At 43.2% G+C, this 24,458-nt stretch overlaps 2 protein-coding genes and 1 long non-coding RNA gene across 11 annotated transcripts in view; 1 reads left to right on the top strand and 2 right to left on the bottom strand.

Moving 5' to 3' along the window:
• Window positions 1-2,157, bottom strand: part of Ccdc162p — a 145,398-nt gene extending 143,241 nt beyond the window's left edge. Inside the window, exon 1 of the mRNA XM_035440365.1 lies at window positions 2,021-2,157. Coding sequence (XP_035296256.1) covers window positions 2,021-2,157 — 137 coding nt within the window. The remainder of the gene's footprint in view (window positions 1-2,020) is intronic.
• Window positions 1-24,458, top strand: part of LOC107977510 — a 30,348-nt gene that overhangs the window by 3,075 nt on the left and 2,815 nt on the right. The window contains exons 2-3 of one of the 3 annotated variants that reach the window (XR_004768453.1): window positions 11,829-12,121; window positions 13,182-24,137. This is a non-coding gene — a long non-coding RNA (uncharacterized LOC107977510). Of the gene's footprint in view, window positions 1-11,828; window positions 12,122-12,172; window positions 12,894-13,181; window positions 24,138-24,458 lie in introns of those variants that run through there. The other 2 variants (XR_003482719.2, XR_003482717.2) reach the window with 2 other exon arrangements.
• Cep57l1 (centrosomal protein 57 like 1) overlaps window positions 19,728-24,458 on the bottom strand; it is a 51,043-nt gene continuing 46,312 nt past the window's right edge. For 5 of the 7 annotated variants that reach the window (XM_027402219.2, XM_027402225.2, XM_027402221.2 and 2 more), the window contains 3 exons: window positions 24,131-24,264; window positions 22,798-22,936; window positions 19,728-20,816 (listed from right to left, as the gene is read on the bottom strand). In XM_027402219.2, coding sequence (XP_027258020.1) covers window positions 20,595-20,816; window positions 22,798-22,936; window positions 24,131-24,264 — 495 coding nt within the window. In that variant the 3' untranslated portion in view covers window positions 19,728-20,594. The remainder of the gene's footprint in view (window positions 20,817-22,797; window positions 22,937-24,130; window positions 24,265-24,458) is intronic. The other 2 variants (XM_027402222.2, XM_027402220.2) reach the window with 1 other exon arrangement.

Genomic DNA, 24,458 nt, shown 5'->3' on the forward strand with positions numbered 1-24,458 from the left:
AGGCCTGGGGAGATGGTGATGGAGACTAAGTTCCTGCTGTGCGTATGTGAGGACCTGTGCTGATCCCCCAGATACTCAGTGGCATCTGTCTGCATCCCAGAGCTCCTGTGCTGAGATGGGATACGGGTGGGGAGAATTCCCGGCAGCCAGCAGGAACAGCTAGCTGGGCATACATAGTAGCAGCTAGGACACTGTCTCAACAAGGTAGACCTTGAGGACTGACACTGGAGGCCGTCCTCTGACTTCCAGCCTGCACTCACACACACTCACAAACAACACATAGAGATTAAAAAGAAAGATTAAGGAAAAGAAAGATGATTTTCAGCTAAGTAATAATGTGATTATCAGGAATGGATATTTATTTTCATTTTCCTTAGAGCTAGAACTATACCTAGAAAACAGCAAACACACATCTTTTAGAATTTAGATGCTTCCAGGCAGCTACGGTGTAGGGTGGTTTGGGGTGATTAGGAAGTATAGGTATCCAGGATTTTTGTCACCCTTCTCCCAAAGTCTGTTTAGAAACCTTCCTGTTACATGGCACAGCCAGGAATCACTTGTCTGGTGGAAAAGGTGCAATATCAACACTTCATCTCTGGAATTGCATAGTCTTCAAAATAGTATACACTGCCATGTGAGCCTCATAACTTTGTGAGGTAGGAGATGCAAATGAAAGACTAAGAGCAAGGATGGCGGGCCTGGCCCTGTGATTGTTTGCCTCCCTGCTTCTTCCTTGACCTACCTCAGACACCAAGGGAAACTCGGAGAGTGCGCCACCTCCGCCCACTTGAAGAAGCAGTTCTTAAAAGGCAGCTTTGGAATGAAGTAGAAATGCGCCCCCTCTACCCCCACGCCGATCTCCTCCCCATCCGGCTGGCCATCCACACCCCACTTCCTCAAACCAACGGATTTCTTGTGTTAACATAAATAATGTTATGTTCCTGGGCTAAAAGACTCAGTGACCCTCTCTTCTGAAGCAACTTGATGGCCTTCATCAGCAGGCACCGCTCACAACAGGGCTCCCGATGGAACAGCCTTAGCGTTTCCCAGCTCCCACCACCAAATCTCTAATGTTCGGCTTTTCAGGGCTTTGTCTCGCCTTTAATTCCAGCACTTAGGAGGCAAAGGCAGGAGGATCTCTGTGAGTTCGAGGCCAGCCTGGTCTCCAGAGTGAGTTCCAGGACAGCCTCCAAAACAATACAGAGAAACCCTGTCTCGAAAAACAAAACAAAACAACAACAAAAAAGAAATTTTTATCAAAATTTTTAAGGTCAAATTCAATGTTATTAGGCAAAATGAAACTTTTGACTTCTATAGTAGCTCCTGGGACTTAGGAAAATAGCACAATATTTTCCCACTTTGTTAGATAAGGTTTGCTTCAATCGACCTTAACTGTTGTGGGAACATTAAAGGCAGATTGGAAAAGGACACGTGCCCTATGGCCACACCACGCTGAGCACCCAGATCCCCTACAATCCCAGCATCTAAGCAAGGCTGGGCCCCGTTAGTACTAGCAAGGAGGAAAAGGCATTGGAAACTGAAAGGTTTAGGCATTATGCTGGCCTGCCCCTGTTATCTGGTGGAATCCACTCAGGCAATACCCTGGTCAGCCCAAGGTTCCATGGGAGGGAGGTCTGTACGCAGGTGCAGAGGACCCCTTTAAAAGATAGGCCCCTGCCCTCTCTCTCTCTCTCTCCCCCTGTTCCTGCTCTCTGTCCCCTCTCTCTGTTTCCCCGCTCTGTCTCTCTATGGCGACCGGCCATGGCGGTCAGCCATTGCCCTGTTCCTCTTCTTGGTCTACCCATTCTGCCTTATAATAAACTTATAGTCTTATGTCTGTCGCAGCATTTCTCTTTTCTTCTTTTTAAACAAAAGAATAACAGAAACTGCTGTTGTGTGCCATTTGTCTGAGCTTGACGTGATGCCAACTGTTCTTGACAAAGAGCGGGCAGACTGAGCATGTAGGACAAGAACGGGAGGTTAGGTCCCAGAAGGTCCCACCTTGATACTGCAAATTTACCTGAAGGTCCAGTTAGTTGTTCGTGGAAGGGCCCCCTGTTCTTCCAGCTCATCCTTCAGTTCGCCTAACTTCCCCGCCAGGTCTTTCTCTAACTGCTGTACCCTTTCTGTGGAGGAGAGCTCATACACACTGTCCATGGCTTCTAGCTGAGGCTGTGAATCTCTGAAAAAGAGAAACATGAAGGCACTTTCTCAGCAAGCCTGATCCAGCTTCAGAGGTCTCCACACTGTCAGGCCAGCTTTATTGGAAGGTGCGACTGTTTAAATCTCACGCATGTATGTACAGATGAGATGCATGCCCACAACACACGTGTAAAAGTCAGAGATGACTTAGTGTAGCTGATTTTTTTTTCCATCCACCTTTTACATGGGCCCCAGGGGTTGAACTCAGGTGGTCAGGCTGGGTAGCAAGCACTGTTATGCCCGACCTGTCTCAACAGGCCTCACCCCCACTTCTGCAATGGAAGGATTGGCCAGATAGGATATTATGTCTGATGCAACTGTTGCCTAGTGGACAGCAGGAAAAAGTAGGTTAGAGTCCCCAATGGCTGTGCATCTTTGGTCAACTAGGCTAATCTTCAAGAATGTCCACTCCAACTCTGACTTCAGAGATGACTAATGAGACCTGTGCTCCCTGCCCCGCTTCTGTGGTCTCCGCAAAGCTGTGTGGAAACTGCACACTAGATGCTGTGAGTGACAAGTGCTGACTTCTAACCCCACTCCAGACCAGACAAAGGGTGTGGACAGCCTCTCTCCTCCAGCCTGGGGTATATTTCTCCACAGACAAAGAGTGTGGGTGGCCTCTCTCCTCCAGCCTGGGGTATTTCTCCACAAGCATTTTTGAAGGCATGATCTTCTGCCTCTGGAAGATATCCCAGGGATGGAGAATCTCAGCTTGATGGTGACCCTTGTACATTTGGGCTTGGAAGAAAATTATACTCATTCAGTAAAATGTATTTTTAGTTTTGCTTGCCTCCCATCGACATTCCAGTTTTACCACTGAGTAAAAATCTTTAATGTTTCCCATCCCACCCTTATCTGCCAAATTCAACATAATTGTTTGTTAAGCCTTTAGTATTGATAATTAAAAATACAAGTTGACACTGTGATCCATGAGTCCTGGGACCTAAACATTGCAGGGGTTCGTTGATTGTTTCGGCTGTCTACATCTGTCCTGGACAAGGAGTGATGCCACATTACAGAGACTGAAAACGTTTCAACTTTTTTCCCTTTTGGCATTTGCAAGTTCCTGCTTCCTTTATCCTTTCCTCCCTCTTTCCCCACTTCTCCTTTCAGACAGGATCTTACTATGTAGCCCAGGCTAGCCTCAAACTCCCCATCCTCCTGCTTCAGCCTCCGAAGAGCTGGGATTACAGGAGAGTGGTGCTGCGCTGGGCTGTATCTCTGGATTCCTTTCATATATATTTTCTAAGCCAACTCTGTTATCATTTCAACAAATAATGAAGCTATGGTGATGTTCTGTGCAGAGCCTTTCTTGGGGAGCCTGCTTATTCTTTGTATAAATATTAAAAGTGGAATGAGTATCCATTCCAGCCTAGATTATTGCTGTGTCATACAATTACCATGTTTGGCACACTGTCGGAGCCTAATAACATGCACTGTTACTGTTCTCAGCAAAGTCAAACGTTCTCCTGGAGAAGATTTGGCACTCTTTGGCAGTATCTTTTCCAGTAGGGGCAGACAGACTAACAGCTGCCCTAACAGCTGCATTCCAGCAGCAGCCACGAGGGAGAAGGCTGGTCCAGCCCAGAGGACTGGCTTTCTGCTTTCACTTCCTGCTTACTTTCAACACTTCACAGCTCCACAAGGAGAACATTTAAGCCTGTGTTGTTTACTATCTTCATGGTCAAGTACAGTATTCAGAAAGCCGACATAAAGAGGGATTGCCTGACAACCGTCTGTGACATGGATGCAGCTCAGGGGAAGCCACAGCTGCTGAGCACTTGTGCTAGCTTTAAACAGACTTAGACAAACAGCTGTATGTTCGGTGGGGGGGGGGGCGGAGGAGAGAATGGGTAACACATATGAAGCACCTGCTGTATGGCAGGCAAGCAGCAGGACCTCACTGAGTTGCATGAAAGTGAGTCCCTTGAGTTTCTTCAGTAGCATTCCTGCTATGTTGTTATGGTTTGGATCTGAAATGTATCCCCAATTCAAGTGCTGAGAGGCTGGTGGGAACTTTAGTAGGAGGGGAGGAAGGAGGCCACTGCAAGGTGTGCTCTTGCAGGATGTACTAGGAGAGTGCTCAGTTCCTCTGTTTCCCAGCTGCCTGGAGGCAAGCAGTCTCCTCTACCTCTCCCATGTGCCCCGACCGACCACCATCTGCCTCCCACATGCCACAGCAGTGGGGCCAGAACCAGAATTACAAAACTCTGAAATCATGAACTAAGAAGTGCTTCTTCCTTATAGGTTGATCATCTGAACTTTGTCCCAGTGATGGACGGCTGATAGACATGTCGTTTAGGATTTCTGTATTCATAGTCACTAGTGGAACTGGTCTGCAGTGTGTCATAAAGGTTTTGTTACATCCTGAGATCTGAACCCTGATGGCTTCCTGAAACAAGTCATCAAGTGTTCTCTGGATTCTAAAAACAAAACATACGGCTGTATTAGTTCCTTATTCAATTTCGGAACAATTAATTCACTTTAAAACATTTAACCTTAAGTTTTTCTCATAGGAAGGGTTTCAAGTACAGATATGGTTTATTTTGTGAGATGTATTCATGTTTATTTTTACTTTGCTCATATGGGAGTTCTGCCTGAATGTATTAATGTGCACCATATGCATGCAGTGCCCAAGAAGCCAGATAAGCGCACCAAATTCCTGGAACTGGAGTTACAGACAGGTGGGAGCCATAATGTGGGTGCTGGGAACCCAACTCTGGTCCTTTGAAAGAACACACAGTAGTGTTGACTACTGAGCCGTCTCTCTAGCCCCTCCAGATTTAGTGTCTTAAAAGCTACATAGGAGAGCTGGTGAGCTGATTCAGCAAGTAAAAGCACTGTGGAACCTGATGCTGAATTTCAATCCCCACATGCCATGGCAGATGGAAAGAACCAACTCCTGAACGTTGTCCTCTGGCCTCATGTGTCCACACACACACACACACACACACACACACACACACACACACACACACACACACCCCACACACACCCCACACATATACACAATCATACATAAACACAATGATAATACAAATAAATATATTTAAGAGATTATGTATGTGCCGGGAGGCAGAGGCAGGTGGATCTCTGTGAGTTCGAGACCAGACTGGTCTACAAGAGCTAGTAGGACAGCCTCCAAAGCCACAGAGAAACCCTGTCTCGAAAAAAACAACAACAAAAAAAAAGATTATGTATGTGACAATTCATATTGCCTATTTCATTTTGTGCCTATTTTAATAACCTTTTTTAAAGATCATTTCATACCTGAAACACATAAGTAAATTTTGGAGGATATCCATATTTTGAACAGTTTAGTGGAGATGTACTTTCCACCACATACAATTAATCCCGAATCGAATGTTCAGTCAATGGTCTTAGTGTCTCCAGTCATACAGCATTACCATGAAAGACTTCAGAGCTTCTCACCTCACCACCCCAAAAGCAAAGTGTTCTAATTAACAGCTGTCTCAATTCTCTAAGCCATTCCCTCTCAGCAGAAGGTTTCCACCAACCCACTTTCTTTCTTTTTTCTTTTTTTTCACCAACCCACTTTCTGTCACCAACATTTGTTTGCCCAAATGGGCATTTCATATAAAGGAAATCACAAACATGTGGTCTTTTGTGGTTGGCTTCTTTGATTTAGCATAATGTTTTTCATCCATGTTATAACATGTACTGACACATGACTCCTCTTTCGTTTGTTTTTGAGACAAGGTCTTGCTATATAGCACTGGTTGGACTTGACTTCTCCATCCTCCTGCCTCAGCCTCCCAGAGCCGAGATCACAGGAATGTACAGCATGCCAGTACTTCATTCCTTTCCAATGTCTGAGTAGCATTCTGTTGTATGCCTACACAGCATTTCACCGGCTCACTGGCTGACGGGATCCTGAGCTGTTTCCACTCTGGGCTATTCTAAACACTGGTCTGAAGGTTCAGTTATTTGTGTACAAAGGTTTTCAGTCCCCTGGCATACATATGCAGGAGTGGAGTTGCTGCGTCAAATGTTAACTGTTTGAACTTTGGAAGCAGTTGCCAGATGTTTTCCAAAGTGGCAGCCTGATTGTAGGTCCCTGTTGTAAGGTTCAGGGTCCAGCTCCTCTGCAGCCTTGCCCAAACCTGTTACTTTTGGCTTAAGCTGCCACGTGAGGTATGAAGTGATGTGATTTCCATTTGCAAGGCCCCGTGGTCACTGATGTTGAGTATCTTTTTATTGAGTTCAGTGATGATCCTAGTTCCTCCTCCCCTTTTCCTCTTGTGACTTGTAATTGTTCCTTTTAAAACATTCCTCGAGTCAGAATCTTGTGTATCCCAGGCCAGCCTCAAAATCCCCATGTAGCAGGGGCTAGCCCTGAATTCCTGACCTTCCTGCCTTCACCTCCCAGGTTTGGGGATTATACATATGTGTCACCACACCCAACTTGTTTATACCTTCTATATATGTGTCAGTCACCAGATATACCTTACAAATATTTCATTCATCCTATGGGCCACTTTTCTCTTTCTTGACATTTTAAAGCCTCAACGCTGTCATGGCTGAAGAATGCAGATATTTCTCTATTTGCTTTTGTCTCAATCTGTCTTGGGAATGCATCAATTTCATTCATGTTTTTAAAGGACTGATATTTATGTTGATTGGTTTTTTAAGGTCATTTGTGACTTTGGTTGATTTTAGCTCATCACTTATTATTACTTTTAGGTTTCAGATTTAATTTCCTTCTGTTTTTCCAGCTCTTGAGCTATCACCTGTTTTATGGTATCCATCTTTCCTCCCCAGTGCTGGGGTCTATCCCAGGACTTCAGCCACACTTGGCAAGTGCTTCACCAACGAGCTGCATTGCCAGCCCTTAATGTATAAGATAATGCATTGATCACTGTGTGTTTCCCTCTAAGCCCGGCTTTAGTTGAATCACATAAGCTTTGAATCAAGGGCCTGCTGTGCACACATGAGGACCTGAATTCAGGATCCCCAGCACCCACATAAATGCTGGGAAGGCGTGGCAGCCTGCTATTCCAGCCTAGAGCAAGCTAGCTAGCCAAATTAGTTGCATCAGCAAGTTCTGGGTGCCGTTGAGAGAAGCTTTTTCAATAAGTAAGATGGAGAACAATACAGGTCAATAGAGTCTGATGTCAGCCTTGGGTCAACACCTACCACATCCATGCATCACCCCCTGCATGTGAGTATGTACACACACACACACACACACACACACACACACACACACACACACACACATTTAGTTCTTCCTTTAGATATTGTAGTTTGGCTCTTTGGCCTCTTGAGTCATGCAGCTTCAAAAATCTGGCCAGTGTCTTGAGAGGAAAGCTTTCCAAATGTTTCCCCGTAGCTTTGTCCTCCCAGGAGCGCCATGTCCTCTCAGCGCCTTTGTACCATTGCTTTCTTCTCAAGCACAGCTTCCCGAGGCTCTTGACTGAAAGCTCGGCTTTTTCTCTCCTCTTTGAGCTTCTGTCTTTCCACGACTTTGAACTTAATGGTTTTCAGACTCTGTCATTTCAGAGTCTGGTGAGCACTTGAGGAAGAGAGCTGCCCTGTGCTCCCTATAGCAGGTTTTCCTAACAGAATTACAATACTGCTGGTTTTACCCCCAGTCCCCTCATATACCTCCTCATTCAGCACAAAGTCAATGTATATTTTTAAAAAATCCAAGACTATAGGATAGGCTGGCCTCAAACTTGTGGCAATCCTCCTGCCTCAGTCTCCCAAATTCTGGGATTGCAGGCATGAGCCATCATGCCTGGTTTTCAGACTTCAGATGCAAATTTGCTGTTCATTTTCTTGAACAATGCTCTTTAAGAATCTTCTTTGACTCCTCTTTGTCATGTTTGGGTTCTAGACCAAAAACACCACCAAGACCAAATCAGAAATGGGTAAGGCAGCAAACATCTCTGGCCATGAACAGACCTTCTGTTTCTAGAACCTCAAACCTTCCGGTCTTTGTTGCTTCCGTGTGAAAATCCCACCCCAAGGGAAGACGCTTGCCATTGCTGGCTCTGCACTCTGAGACGTTTCTACTCTAGTTCATTACAAAAAAGTTCCACACTCACCAATGGAAAGTGCTGGAGTTTGAAAAAATGCTGGTGAACAGATCTCCTCTCTAGTGAGGTAGCTCACCAAAGGGTTGGGGTGAATGAACCCCAGTCTTCTTCATATTGTAGGCATCTACAAGCTGTTGAATTCTGCCTGTGGTTTTATTTCTTCCTGAAGTGCTGTGGTCAGAAAGAAATCTTTTTCTATCAAAACTTTTTTCTTTAATTCTCTGTTGCCATTGCTGTTATAATTATCCTGTCAGAATGTCTCCCTAATAGGTCTTCCATAAAAGACGACAGTTTTCCTTCAAGGAAGTTTGCTTTTCAGTCTCTTGTTGGCCCTCCACAATAGTATGCCCCCCCCACCGCAAAAAAAAAAAAAAACCAAAAAAACAAAAAAACAAAAAACAGCTCTCTCCGGCATTTGTTCAGCCCTGCTCAGTGAGCAGCATGTCCCCCATGGTCAGACAGAAAGCACAGCAAACTAAAGCAGACTTCTGTCATTCGTGTTCATCGAAACAAGGAAACCCAATAGAACAAAGCTGAGAGTGAGTGCCAGCTGAGGGGGCTCATCCCTAAACAGACATTTCTACCATCCCCTCCAAGGCTCAGGGAGCACTGCACAAGATGAGGTAGAAAGAACACAAGAGTTTAATGATAGGGAAGGGGGCTATGAAATGCCATCTTTTGGCAATGCACAGCCATTACAACCATAGTATCTCAACAACTGTGGATGACTGGGTGTGTGCGCACGCATGCACGCACACAATGGTCCCTTCAACAGACAGACACATACAGAGGAAGAGCCTAGAGAGTCCTACCCCACACAGACAGAGTCAGGGGCAGGGGCAGTCATTGCCTTTAGTTGTATACCCCCTGGTGACACAGACTCCGTGGATAGTCCCAATACAAAGTCACACGATGACCCTGCCAAAAGTCCTGGATCTAGAAGAGAGACTGGTGGGGGAAAGGGGCTGCTTAGGTAAGAGACAGGAGTGGGGGTAAGGAAAACAATCAGAATGTACTGTATACACTGATGAAATTGACAATGAACTGATTTAAGTTTTAAAAACAAAGTTTGAAACAATAAAATGTATTTAGAAATAAAAATTCTTAAATTTAAAAAAAACGGAACCTTAAGCTTTGTCAATGCAAAACACCTTTATTGCCAGTGCTGGCAATGTGACAGGAAGGCCTGTGGTGACCTTCCACTGTGATGGCAAGCATGTGAGATGATCTTTTCTGCCATGAACAAAGCTGATGAAGTCGATAAACTCTTTGTATTTTTATGAGGCAGTCCTTTGAAAACTTGGAATTACTTACAAATTATCCTTCAAAGTAAACATATCTGGTATTGCTTGTTTTTCAAAACAGGATTTTTCTTTGAAGCCCTGGCTGTCCTGGAACTTTCCATAGACCAGGCTGGTCTTGAATTCAGAGATCTGCCTGCCTCTCACAAAGCCCAGGCTTATTTTGAACTTACTATGTATGTGAGGATGACTTTGAGCTCCTAATCCTCCTGCCTCTGTCTCCCAAGCAAGATGTCTTTTAAAAAGTGTGTCCCACAGTCAGAAATTATTTAGAAACTAATCTGAAGTGACTCTAGTCCGACATCAGCTAAATGCTGCAGTGTATGTGTGTGCACTGCTACTGTAGGTTATTGAGGGCTGGGGAAGTCATGAAGAGCAGATGTCTATTTGTTTACAACTCAGAAGGCAAAGGAGCCCAGATCCAGGCACCAACCCCTGACAAGGCCCTCTTGTTATCACATGGCAAAAGGGAGAGGGCAAGACAAGAGAGTAAAGGAGGAGGAGAGAAAGGGGAGGAAGAAGGGGGGAGGAAGGGAAAGGGAGAGAGAGGAAGAGAGGGAGAGGAGGGGAGAGGGAGAGGAAGGAGGAGATGGAGGAGGGGGGAGGGGAAAAGAAAAAGGAGGGGGGAAGGAGGGAGAAAAAAGCAGGGGTAGGGAGAAAAAGGAGATGGAGGGGCCTTAACCTTTTCTAAAGATCTCACTTCTGAGATGACGAGCTGTCCTAGGGTGACGGCATTAAACAAAGCATGACGCAGAGTCCTCATGACCTACTCCTGGCCATTGCTGCATGGGGACCACATCTCCAGCATGTGATCTCTGGGAGCACATTGGAACCAAGTAGCCACTGTACTAAACTAGATATCAGTGCCTTCACTAAGTGCCTTTACTCACCATGGCCCCGAGCTGTTTCAGTAGAGTCAGAAGAATCTGCTCCCTTTCTGATCTTGACCGCTGCCACAGATCTCCTCAGTGTAGGTGGGACAAGCCCATTCTCACACAGCCCAGCCCAGGCAACTGGCAGAGGAGGGTGGAATGGTTCTTACATGTAACAACAACCTTACGGCTTTACTTCACACAACAACCAAACCTGCCTTTAAACTTCAGTATCAGATGACTGTAGTTTTGTAAACCAGACCTACACCAAATTCCTTTGTATAGTAAGCATCAATTTTTATCATAATTACATAATAGAACTAAGCATTAAAGTAATGCTCCTATGCTGGCTAGTCTTATGACATAGGCTAAAGTGATTTGAGAAGAGACAGCATCTGTTGAGAAGTCCTCATCTCGACCCCCAACCAGATTGTGGTGCATTTTCTTGATTAGTGTTTGATGGATGGGGGCCTACCTCACCCCTGAGCAGGTGTTCCTGGGGGTGTCTAAGAAAGCAGCCTGAGCCAGCCACCAGGAGCAAGGCAGTAAGCAGCACCCCTCCATGCCCTCTGCCTCTGGGTTCCTTCCCTGACTTCCCTGAACACTGAACTACAACCCTCTCCTGCCTACGTTGCAGGTCTTGGTGTTGTTATCACAGCTATAGAAACCCAAGACAGAACCGAACCAAGAAAATAGCCCAGGAAAGATGGTTAATCTGTGCAGTAGGAAATCTGGAGAGGTGGTGACAGCACCCATGGCCATCCTATCCAGGGTTAGGAAACCACAGGGCTGTGGTGATCAGCAGAGCAGGGCTTCATTGTAACTGGCCACATTCTAAACTAAGACTCAGCCCTTCCAGCTCCTGGAAGGTGACTTTTCAGTTCTTGGAGTTCCCTGCTTGATAAGAGTGTTTCTGTCTACCTGTCTACCTGTGGCCTTTGCTTATGGCAGATAGCTTAAGATAACAATATGACTTTTAGTGAGGACATGGGTTTTAGCGGCTTGACTGCTGGAGGAGGGGGATGCTGAAGGTCAGCTACACAGGCTGCCTGCCATGCCCATGTGACTGATGTGAAAGAGAACAGTATCACAAATACTGCTGGGTAAATGAAAGGCTTTTCGTGTGACTTCACTGAAGGGGAGAGGGCAAATAAGCCAAAAAACAACCTAGAAGCTTGGGTCTGCAGTCCAGTCTCTGGCTTATGTGACTTTGAGAGGGTGGGAGGATGAGACAGGTTTTCTTAGGTAGCCTTGGCTGACCTCGAACTCTTCCTGCCTCAGCCTCCAGAGAACTGGGTTTACACACATTCACCACCATGCTAGGTCCCTCGTGTGCCTTATCAGTTGCTGATTTTACTCTGTATTCTTTCCCTCTAATACACTGTAACTAGGAGCGCCAAAACTTCCCGGGTTCCTGGAGTCCTGATAGGAAACCACTAAACCGGAAGACCACCTCGGGGATCACCGGAAATGAACTACTGATACAAAACAGCTACAAGAAGTCACCATGGCCAATTCATTCTCCAGGTGACTGACACCCCCAGTTGCCCCTACAAACTTCTTGAAGCACTGCACCCCCAATCTGAGCAATGCTGATGTCTGAAGGTTCTCAATGACTTTTCCCGTATGGCAATTATTAGAATTGTTTTCTACTGTGAAGAAAATAATACATTTGGTGGCTTTGGTAAGTCTTTTTTTTTTCTACTTTTATTTTTAATTTGATAAATGCTCTCAGGTTCATCGAGCAGAAGCTATACGCATAAGAACGGAATCCAGCTGAAAAGAGGAGTGCTTGGAGATTCGGGAAGCAGCAGATGTCTCCAGGAAGAACTTCCCACTCCACACAGAATTTCTCCATTCTTCATTTGTAGCTTGGCTAATTTCTGGGAAAACCAAAGGCAAATCTGCTTTTCACACATTCCGACATTTCAGCATGTAAAACATTTATAGTCTTCTGCATATAACATATCTCTGAAAATATTTTAAGGCAGTAAAGATACTTTTGCTAGAAACAATAAGTCACAAAACCATAAATGTTCTGTAGGATTCTCGGGAGAATTTTAAACTTGAACTTTAAGTGGGTTTCCTGTGTGCCAAAAATGGTTTATGTTTTAAGTAACACAGTGCTGAAAAGTGAAATGCTTCAAGCCAGCCAGGACTGTTTTGGATAACTGCCCTGTAAACAGCGGTCCTGTATTTCAGGCAAGGAATGGTTCACATTCTGTACTAGCTCAGTAATAGGTTTTTCCAAGAAGTGCCCTACAACTCACTGTACATGCAACTTTAAGGAAACCAATAAGAAACAAATGAGGGCAACACTTTTAAAGTTTCCCAGAGCCCAAGCTCATGGAATCAGAGTAAGTAGTCTCCTCAAGAGTACCTTATTTTATTATCACTGGAAGGTCCATCCTACTTTACAACCCTTTTCTCATCCACACTAAGATCTCTTAAAAACACTTATTTTGTGTTTGTGTTTGTGAAGTGTGCACGGAGGTGTGTGTGTGTACCGCAGTGCGTGAGTGGAGGTCAGAGGACAACAGGCTGGGCGTGGCTCTCGTGCTACCATGCACACTCCAGGGGCTGAACTCAGGTCATTAGGCTCAGTGGCAAGCACCTTTACCTGTTGAGCCACACTGACAGCTCAGATCCCTATCCATAACGGTTTAAGCAACGTTAGCACAACTAACTGCTTCTAAGTGCGTACAACTGCAATGAGTATCATTCTTTTGCTCACTTCTCTACAGCAGTTCTTCAGAACAATATTGATGTGACCACAGAAAAATCTGGAGAACAGAACAGCTACAGAATTAAAATGGAGAATTAAAAGTCACAGAAATTCATGTTCCCTCTTGGGAGTTACTTCACAAAGCTATTTTTGAGGCAAGCTACTTATCTTTTCTACTAACCCATTGTAAAATTGAGAACAGCAAACTGTCTTGCTTATCAGGGTTGCTACATTGTTGCTTTTGCAGGCATACTTTTTATGGCCTGCTAACTATTGTTACCAAGACAAATGGGGTTTGCCAAAGGCAAATCTTTGCTGGGTTCAGATTGCAGACATGCGAACTATGAGTCTCATCTCTCTACAGATTATAAAACAGACCACAGCACCGGCAGAACACATTTCTTCCCTATCTCCAGGCCCTCTGAGTCCACAGTGGGGTGGAGTAATGAGGTCACTTGGCAAATGATTTCATTAATTTATTTATTTGCCTACATCAGAAAAGCAGTCTTTCTCTGATGTAGGTCAGCCAGTGTTTGGAAATCACATTATGTAAGCCAGGAAACCCAGGGGTTTTGTTTAAATGGGCTTCCATCTGTAAAACACACCAAACAGATTCATATTAGCACGTGTAGCCAGTAGACTACCCCAGCTGTAGAAGGAATCTGGAAGCATTTCTACTCTGAACTGGCCAACTCACATTCTCCACAACAGCTTTCAAACACATTCTCTCTGAATGTTTATAAAGATCTCCAGATATTCTGAGCTACATTCATCTACATTGAAAAAGCTCAGGGATAAGGCCCGTGTTTAGCATGTCCAAGGCCCAAGATTTGGTCTGCAGCACCACGAGAAAATTAAAAACTATACCTCACTAGAATTTTGAGACCATTATCCACCTTCACCATGGCTGAAGCACCGTGGCACTGCTGATGTCTGTACCATACATATAACAGGGGCCGGCTGTGACTCACTACGTTGCTAAGCCACCAGCAGGAAATGATCTATAGTTTTAAAAAACAGACCTGATCCAATCAGTGAAGTAAAAGGTGAGGAAGTGAAAAGCCACTCAGTGTGGCTTAAATTAATAAGAAAAGTTGTAAACCATTTGCATAATTGTGTGCCAGTCACCAAGTGGCCTTTGGAACATGTCTTTTCTATGTATATATTATTTTTCAGTTTTTATCTAAGTCATGACTTCTCTCCCCAAAACACTCTTCAGTGTTTCACACCTCGATACCTGGTCTTCTTGCTTCTGAATATGATACTGCTAAAGGACTGGCTGTGGACATGTGTTTGAAATCCTAAAAAAGCCAGTACCATCGATCAACAAGCCCAGGAAGAGGTAGACAGATACTGCTACCAGGAAAAGAGCAGGTGAAAATGACAGAGTAAGATGGAGAAGGAAGACATCACAAACAGGCAAAGCCCAAAGTATCCATCTAGGAAAAAGAACAAACGCTGAGCAGGCACGTAATGTTGGGAGTATCTAGAGTGGTCATAGCCTTTATGTCATCTTCTGTTCCCTTCTCTTTATTATATTTACAGTGTCCCTTATCTCACCTGTCAGAATTGCTGTTCTTCAATCTCCCTTGACTCTAATACCTTGACATAAATGTTTATTAGACAATAGTATTTATTAAATGAACAAGTCAAATATAGCAATACCCAATTAAAGACCCTTAGCTCCCAAGTCTCGTCTTCACAGTGGCATCAGGGCATTAAAGGAAGCATCCTTCCAAGGGCCCACTGGCTGGGTAAGCCATTCCAGCCCTGCCCCGTGCAGACAATGCTGGGCTCCTCTTTCCCAGTGTCTATAAAAATAGGCCTCCAGTTCTTGAAAGAACTTGAGCAGAACAGCTGACTTGGTGCCTGAAACCCAGGACCCAGCCCAGAACTCAGATAAGAACTCTAATAAAGTTAACACAGGTTCTTGAACTGTAACCCATTTAGTTTCAAGATCTTAACCGGGTTTGTGATTCTTGAATTGAGCAACACTGCATTAAATAGGTGCTCTAATAGGCTACAGAGTGAAGTTAGTTTTATACTCAGCAAAGGCTGCAAAAAGGATAAAGAACAAAAAGTGGATTTGTTATTTTAAGGCTAATTTCCTTGAGGTGGGTGGGAGAACATTTCTATACTATAGTGCTTGCCTGGTGGTATGTGTGAGGCCCAGACCTCAGTTCCCAGAACCATAAAAACAAGACAAAAACCTGGGGGCTGGAGAGATGTCTCAGTGGTTAAGGCTGCTTTTCCAGAGGACCCCAACTTAATTCTCAGTACTCACATGTCAGCTCATGACTGTTTAACTCCAGTTCCAGAGAGTCCAATGTCCTCTTCTGGGCCCTGCGGACACTGTACTTACATAGTACACAGACATACATGCAGGCAAAATACCCATACACATAAAATTAAACAACAACAATAAACCCCAAAAACCTACTATCTATGTGAGGAGACAAAAATACCATAGGTTATTTCAAGTAATTTGTTTTTGCAAAGACTAAAACAGAGGAAACCTCATTATTAGGCCTATTAAAATTTTCCTATTGGGGGAATTACCTCATATTGTTACCTTTTATTTCTGAAAAGCTAAATAACTTAGTCTTGATTGGTTGCCTTTGGCCAGAGTAACTTTTAGCCTGGTCTGCTGGGACCCTGGGCAGGAGCTCAGCCCAGAGCAGTAGCCTCCTACAGTTTTTATGCAACAAACGCAATTATCAAACACTTAATGAGATGCCACTTTTGGGCCAAACACTGTGCTGGATGCTACGAGGTGAGCAGAACTTTGTCCTCAGAGCGCTCAGCCTATGGGAAAGACAAAAATAATCTACTCAGTGAGTTTAAGGCTAGCCTGGGCTCATGACATTTTGTCTCTCTCTCTCTCTCTCTCTCTCTCTCTCTCTCTCTCTCTCTCTCTCTCACACACACACACACACACACACACACACACACACACACACACACACTGGGTACAAAGGTAGGGGAAATGCCCAGAAGACCAGATTTTGGAAGCAGTGAGATGAGGTGAGAATAGGGAAGCTTTTAAACTGAGACACTAAGAATGAAGAAACATTAGACAAGCAAAATCCATAGTAGTCTAGGCAGAGTGTGGTCAAGAATTCTGCTTCAATCAACTATGGCAGTGCACGCCTATAATCCCAGCACTACACACGTAGAGGCAAGAATACTCCAAATTTGGGGCCAGCCTAGAGAAACAAACAAACAAAATCTGGCCTAAAGTTTCTTTCCACAGTGTTAGATTTCATTTTCCTTCACAGGCTATTGGGTGTGGCCTCCTTATACAGACTCACTGAATTTCTGTTTGGTGAAAGAAACACTGAATGTCATAGGCAATTAAAATGGTCAGTTAGCCCTTTAGCACTGCATTGCCCACTGTCTATGCACAGAGAAGTTTGTAAACACCTAGGAATTATTTACTTCACACCAATAACACCAGCCCATGGATCAGCCAGCCCGTGGGTCTTTGGCTGTGACATCCATTATGTTGCACAGAACAAACCAGCCTGGCCCTGATAGACTGCTCACAACATTTAAAGTCACATATATAGAGGGCTGGAGAGATGACTTGTGTGTAAAGAGCTTGTATTGCTCTTCTGGAGGACATGAGTGAGGCCCCCAACACCCTCATCAAGCTGTACCTCCAGTTCCAGATTGGACCCTCGGGCCTCTGTGGGCATTTGAACTCATGCAACCCACAAACAGCACCCACATAGACATAACTAAAATAATACATATTTTTGAAAAATCAAATTTGTATGTAATTTTTTGACAGGTTGTTATGGCTTTAAAATACTACTTTATAAACTGGCCATGATGGCACACATTTTTAATCATAGGACCCAGGAAGCTGAGGCAGGAGGATCATGGATTCAAGGTCAGCTTGGGCTATCCATCAAGACCCTGACTCAATCAAAACAAACCAAAACCTATGTTATAGTTAAAGCTATACTTTTAAAGTGAAACGGCTATAACAAAATCTTTAAAATAATGTTTAGAGCTGGGGCTGGGGCCCAATGCCAGAGCACTTGCAAGTCATGTGTGAGCCCGTGTTCCATTCCCATTCTGGAACCCCAAATGATTTTCAAATACACCACCTCGGACAACCTACTGTGCTAAGTGTCTCTCACTTTACCTTACACCACACAAAGCTGATTTCCCTCCAGTATAACCAGTTGAAACTGTCACGTTGCCAGTGACCTGCTCCAGTACAGTTCGTTCCGAATCCCAACTCCCCCCAGTATTAGGAGACTCACAATACCTGCTGCTCCAACACTGGATGCTTCTGGGTCCACAGTTCCATGAGAGTTGAGACCTGCCTTGGCTGGAAAGTTCCAGTTCCCCCTTTTTTTCAATTTCTAGTTGAATAGAACCCAAACAATTCTTTTTCAGTGAAGTGAAAAAATTAATGAAATCATTCCATGTTTCAGCAAGGAAGCTGCCCCAGCAACTCCAATACTGCCCAAGGAATGTCCCATCTAAGGGAAGAATGCTACCAGAGTCAGTAGCCGTGGCAAGCAGGTAGACTGTGAAAATTTGTTTTCCTTCAGTAGTTATGGTGGAGTGACAAAAGCATTCTTTACCGTTTCTTAGTAATTAAATGTCACCTCAACAACCAAAACAAACCCAGAGTAACATGTGGTATGACTGTGTTATTTTTGCACCATGGCGCCTGACTGTATGCTTTACTTCCTCCCTGTATGAACCTAGGGTAGGAGGCAAGCCAAAGTTACTTCCACAGAGAAGGTGGCAACCCAATTAGAACACTCCAACTCAGTTACTAAGAATATGTCCATGATTTCGCTTTTAGATTTCAAGCCATTTAAACTTGTGTTTTACTTTTTCTTTTCTGTTCAGATACAAAAGCATTTAGACCAGAGATTCTCAACTTTTCTAATACTGTGACCCTTTAATACAGTTTCTCATGTTGTGGTGACCCCCGAACATAAAATTATTTTCATTGCTACTTCATAACTGTAATTTTGCTACTTTTATGAATCATAATGTAAATATGTGTTTTCTGATGGTCTTACGTGATCCCTTATAGCAAGGTCACTTGATCCCCCAAAAGGGGTCACAACCCACAGGTTGAGAACAGCTGATTTAGTTTTCCCTAAATGCCAAACCTCTGCTGGATGCTGTAGTTCCCATAGCAACCTAATGAGGCAGGATTGGTAGGACCCATGTACAGGGAAAGTGGAGGTACTACGGAACCCCTGGCTTATACAGACTTCAACAGTGGAGACTGATTTTAAACCAAGCCTTTTCACTCTGATATCCTAAGTGTTTCTCTACCATGTTATACTTATGAGACAGTTCTCAATTCTTATTTGAGATAGTCAAGTATTTCTAAATGGCTAAAATTTTTACATGGTAATTTGTTTTAGCAATATATTTTTTAATCTTATTCCATGCTAGGAGCTGAGCCCAGGCCAAACCTTTACCACTGAGTCAAAATCCTATGTTTCTATGCAAAATGATGCTATTAGTAAATGAAGAATGTTCAGCCCTTCCCTAAGTTCTCAGGAAACAAGCAGGGAAATTAAAGGGCTATGGCCCTGGTTGTTTTTTTGTTTTTGTTTTTGTTTTTGTTTTTTCTTCTTTCTAAATTGAAATGACAGAGCTCATAGTCTTGAGGAGGAAAGGTGAAGTTGAGCTACAGGATGGAGTTTGGGCAGAATCCACTATGGACATTTCCAGGCCAAGATGCTGACAAATTACAGTAGGCGCACTGCAAGAAGCAGAGATTCTGCTCCAAAGGTTCTCAATGCAATCCCTACAGCAAACTACCCATGGATGGGTCTTCTAACTGGGCACTTATAAAACAAATGAGTCAGTTTTCCTCTTCCCCAGAAGGTCCAGAGTTACCCTATTTCTCTTATACACACCTTCTGATGCAGGCTTCCTAGGAAAATAGATTGTCCTTAAAAATTGCTTTCCTTAAGTGGGGCATGGTGACACATTCCTTTAATCCCAGATCTCAGGAGGCAGAGGCAGGCAGATGTCTGTAAGATCCAGGCCAGCCAGGGCTACTTATACTCAAATATATAGGTAAAATAAATAAACTGCCTTTTATGGCCAGGAATGGCTGCAAATGCGGGAAGTATAGACAGGAGGACTGGCCGGTTCAACACCAATAACTTCATAGTGAGTTCAGGGCCAGCCTGGCCTACTGTCTCAAAAAATGAAAGCTGGGTGGTGACAATGCAGTCCTTTAACACCAACCCAGCACTTGGGAGGTGGAGGCAAGTTGATCTCTGTGAGGCTAGGATGTTTTGTTTTGTTTTGAAGCAGCTCTTTGGGCTTACATACCCAAACTGCATAGTCCCCATCCACTGGGAATTCAGGAACATGAACACTCTATTGACCCTTTGAAATTGGCCCATTTCTTACACCTCCTCCCTAATCCCAAGCTCTTCCCTTTACTGTAGTTTTTTTGTCTGGTTTCCATTTCTATTTCAGTTGATGACATCAGTTTTTTAATTGTCCCAGAAGATAAAAATGTAAGTGTCCCAAAGACATTAATTCCATACTTAATTCCATAGGCTTCTAGAAAGGCAAAAAGTGTCAATTTATTATAAAATATGTATACAACAAAGAAATCCATTGTGACATCACTGATTCTGAAGTATAAAAAGATAGCACATTTACTGAATTCATTTTCTCTTGTGGATAAGGTTGATTAAATGCCTAACTTCTTAGGAAATCCCATTTTTTCTTGGTCGTGTACATTGTCATATACTAAAGAAAATGACATATAACACAAACAAGAAACCAGGAAAAGTTACAGAAGAGTAGGATGAACCCAGGTCCTGGTGTTTAAAAGGAAAGCAGGCTTGGAAAAGCAGAGGAGAATCAGTGTCTTGAAGATGTCATCAGTTATGCATTGCTTCTCACAGCTGTCACAGCAAAGCTCAGCACAGGCATTTCAACAAAATGCAGAATGATTGTGTTTTTCCCTCTCCAAACAAAACACGAACACTGCTGAGACTTAAAACGAGGTACAGTGGCAATCTCAGGGAAGTCACAGCACTCTGTTCACTCCGTGGTGATCTGCAGGTAGCAGCCTACCTAAGTGAACCTGTGGAATGGCACTCGGAGTTCAGGTTTAACTAGATCTTAATGAGTGGCCATTCAGCCCCCTTCTTAGATTGACCTTAGGGAGCTGCAAAATGAATGCTTCTAGCACTTGATGAGGGCAGGGGCCTTTGGATAACAGCAACAACAAAAATCAGCCATTTATTATTCTGGGATTCTTGGTAGGTCATTAGCCATTATTCTAAACATACACAACTTCACATTTCACAGAAGCCCAAACATAATTGAAAATTTCCCAGCTATATTGAATATACACTCTACACAGACTTGTAGGTCTCACTGGTGAGGCTCACTGAAGGCAACAGTTCTGCTAATGTCACTGCTCCCACTTGATGTCATCTCTCCTCAATTTCACCTGCAGATTGTGAACTTGTACTGGACGAAAGCTGCTGTTTTTCTGTAAAGGGTTAGTTTCATTCAAACCCTTCCTGGAGCTAGTTTTAATGTTCTTTGGTCCTTTAGGGTTGTCATGTTCCTGAAGGACACATGAAGATTCATTTATCCTTGAGTTCTGAACTTTTTGCTGCAGCTTACGGACCTGTAGAGAAAAGAAAATCTAATGTTTTTGGTAAAAATTAATATAAATATACCCCAAAGTAGATGACTAGATTGGTGGCTTAAAGATTACGGCAAAAGGTTCAATCCAGCAAGTTACTCAGTGACCACCGGATCCACAGCTGACATTGATAGCCAAGCAGCCGAGTAACACGTAAAACAGCCTTGCCTTCAGGAAGCTCACTGCTCCAATGAATGAGGGACAGAGAATGCTTGAGCTGGGACAACTCTGAAGGGAAGACTGTGCATGTGAGAAGAAGGTCACAGTAGCGAATGGGTGCGGGTGTTGAGCAAAAGGTTACGGGTCAGAACTAGAGCTCCAAGACCGGGAATTCTTTTAGATGATACTAATAGCAAAGTAAAGAATTGGTGCTAGGAACAAGTGTTTATTTGCTTAGGAGGCAATTTTAAATTAAAGATTAAATTTATCACAATAAAAGGCTTATTGAAATACTTATTCAAATTCTAAAATGCATAGATTGGGTAACTCTAAAATTGTGATTATTGTTCTATCCAAAGTTTCTTCTATGCAATTCCAAGAAAGGGTACAAGTTGTATAATCTTTACCCAAACACAATCATAACATTTTTTGTTTTTTACTTGTTATAGTCTTAAAAGGGTGTAAAATGAAAATAACATTTTTCTTTCTTGGCCACAAGCATAACGAATAGAGTAATATTCAGAGATTTTACAAATCACTGTCCTACAGAAGCATGTGTGGATGGAGGGTTGATATACCAGCGTCTTGCCTGGATGCTGACCATCCCTAGGCAGAGAGCTGTATGAAGTACATGATGTGGTTGTGAGGTTTCCTGGAAAGACTCCCTTCTGTTTCAGCAACAGAAGTCATAGTGTTTTAACTTCAGCTCTGGATGGAGTCATTGTCTTACTGTAAAATACTATACTCATGATTCTTCTGTTAAAATATTGAAGGCTATGCCATTCTTAGTTGCTAACACACAAGTACAAAGTCCTCCACACCTGAGTTCTACTAGCTATAGGTGGCTAAGCATAGGTTCCCAGGGAACACACTACAGCCCAGGAGAAGGCAGAGAATGGTTCCAGGGTTGTGGTACCAGGTTTCTGTGTGTTACTGTCTCTGTGGGCACAAAGGACATCACTAAAGCAGTGGGACGGAAGGCAAGAGAGAGGGATGCCGGAAGGGGGACCGGAAAGATGCGAAGGCAACAGCCTTCTATACAGTTTCCCCAAGGTCTGACTCCACACGATCTCGTTTGCTTTCACTCTTATCTTGAAGAACTGAAAAGGAGGCCCAAGTCATTACAGCAGTGATGGCTCTCTGTAAGAGGAACAAGTGACTCCTTTGTGTCTTTTAGAACACCTTACCCACAGACTTCCATTTAGAAGGCCATACAGAGATGTGACATTGAATCCACATATATGTTGCAGAATATTTGTTTAACTATGTAGAGATGTATTGCATTTGTTTAATTATGTAAAGATGTGTTGCTGTTTTACCTTGCCTGCCTAAGGCATCTGATTGGTCTAATAAAAAGCTGAATGGCCAATAGTGAGGGAGGAGGTACAGGTGGGACTTCCGGGCAAGGAAAGTAAATAGGAGGAATAATTTAGGTTCAGGGAAGAAAGAAAAAGAGATGCCAGGGGCCAGAAAAACAGACACGGAGGAAGCAGGAAAGTAGGACATATAGAATGAAAGAAAGGGAAAAAGCCCTGAGGTAAAACATAGATGAATAGTAACAGGTTCAATTAAGTTAAAACAGCTGGTGGGACAAGCCTAAGCTAAGGCTGAGCATTCATAATTAAGAATAAGTCTCCATGTCTTTATACGGGAGCTAGTTGTCAGCCCAAAGAAAATTCCAACTACACATATATTTCTAGCAGTTCTTTTTTATTTTTTCCAACATTGTATGGCAATTGTTTTTGTGTTCTGAAGACGGGTAGTTCTCAGAAGAGCAGCGTTTATTTAAGTAAAGTGTTCTTACACTGTCTTGATGCTTTTTGAGTTTGGAAATCTGGTCTCCTTTGCTTTCTATCTTCTTAGCTAATTGCTCCAGTTCATGCTCTATGTCATCAGAGTACCTTCCAGGTTGCATCATTTCTTTCAGTAGTTCTTTGTGCTCCCTGTAGAGAAGAGCAAACATCAGCGGGGGGATGTAACTCGGAGAGTGCTTCTCTGCATGTCAGAGCTTGTGTTCAATACTTAATAACACAAACAAAAATAAACAAACAAATAAATAAAAACACAGAAGTAGTATTATCTAACATGACACATGGATTATTTTTGCATAATTGAAAACAGAGCAAACATCAAATAGTGTTATAGATCATCTGTCACAAGTAATTTTTTTGCTCAACTATGACTTTTACTTAAGAGTAAAATATTAATCTTCAAAAACAGTCATAGCATTAGGATATCTAACTTAATCATGGTAAACATAATCATTTAGAACTATCACAGTATCTAGCTGTTCAATAATCTGAAACAACAATCTAAATTCTTGGTGTTCTCAGCTAAAAAGAATGAACAGTTCGATAGGGCTTTGCCAGAAGCAAAACACGTCTGGGACTGGAGATACTGTCAAGAGAGCAGTTGTGAGTGTAGTGGCAGTTCATGAGTTCAGCGAGTCTGCCAGCCAGGTCATGTGGTTCTGATGTATTTGCTGAAATGTATTTAAGCATGGGCTGTAAGACAATTACTCCTGTGCAGAGGATGCTTCCAAATTTGCAATGCAGATCAGGCAGAATCTAAAAGGAATGATATTCTTACTTGCCTAATAAAATCACCCACATAACTTAAAGATTTCAAAAGAAAAGCATATTTTCCTTCTAAAAGCTCTTCTGAGTTCTAATCTAAAGTCTTCAGGCTCCATACATTTGATTCCTATTTGTCAGTCTAAATCTCTGGAATAAAGGAAAGTAGTAATTAAACACAGTTACAAGGTTAAATACTACAGCAGATACAGTGAAAAATAGTTAAGCTTGTGGATCAAAACAAAGTAAGTCCAAATAGCCAGAGAGGCCTTAAGAATTTCCAGGTGGGCGCTAGAGAGACCACGGAAGGGTAGAGAATGTGTGCTGCTCTTGCAGAGGACCAGAGTCAGGCACAACCTCTGTCAGTCCAGCTGCAAGGAATCTGGCTCCTCTTATGCAATCTGTGAGACCTGTGCCGGGTGTACATATCCACTCTCACACAGCATTTTTTAAACTAATACAAATCTTAATGAAATGAAGTTATAGGTGATATTGCTCTTAGAAGAGTCGAGAAAAGATGTATCTAAACATGTATGGTTATTTTAATAAAGAAGAAACACTTACACAGTCATTTGGTCCAGCTCCTCTTGCATTGCCATCAAAAGTTCAGACAAATTGTCACAAATGGAAATGGGCTCTTCCGAGTTAGGAGGTCCAGCTTTGCCCTGGGAAGTTGTTCCAAGAGACTTGTAGAGACACTGTGGTTCAGGGAGTAGAACAGGTTTCTGAAGGTAGTGCAGCCCATAGGGATGCAGTGTTTGCAGAAGGTTTAAAACCTTGCATTAAAGTAATTATTGCACAACTTGAAGGGAAAAGAAATAGCTAGGAATGAACTAGTGCTAGATAGTATGTGTGCTGGTTAGGTTTTTGTCAACACAAGCTGACACAAGCT

Source organism: Cricetulus griseus, chromosome 2 (assembly GCF_003668045.3).
Source record: "Cricetulus griseus strain 17A/GY chromosome 2, alternate assembly CriGri-PICRH-1.0, whole genome shotgun sequence".
Taxonomy (NCBI): domain Eukaryota; kingdom Metazoa; phylum Chordata; class Mammalia; order Rodentia; family Cricetidae; genus Cricetulus; species Cricetulus griseus.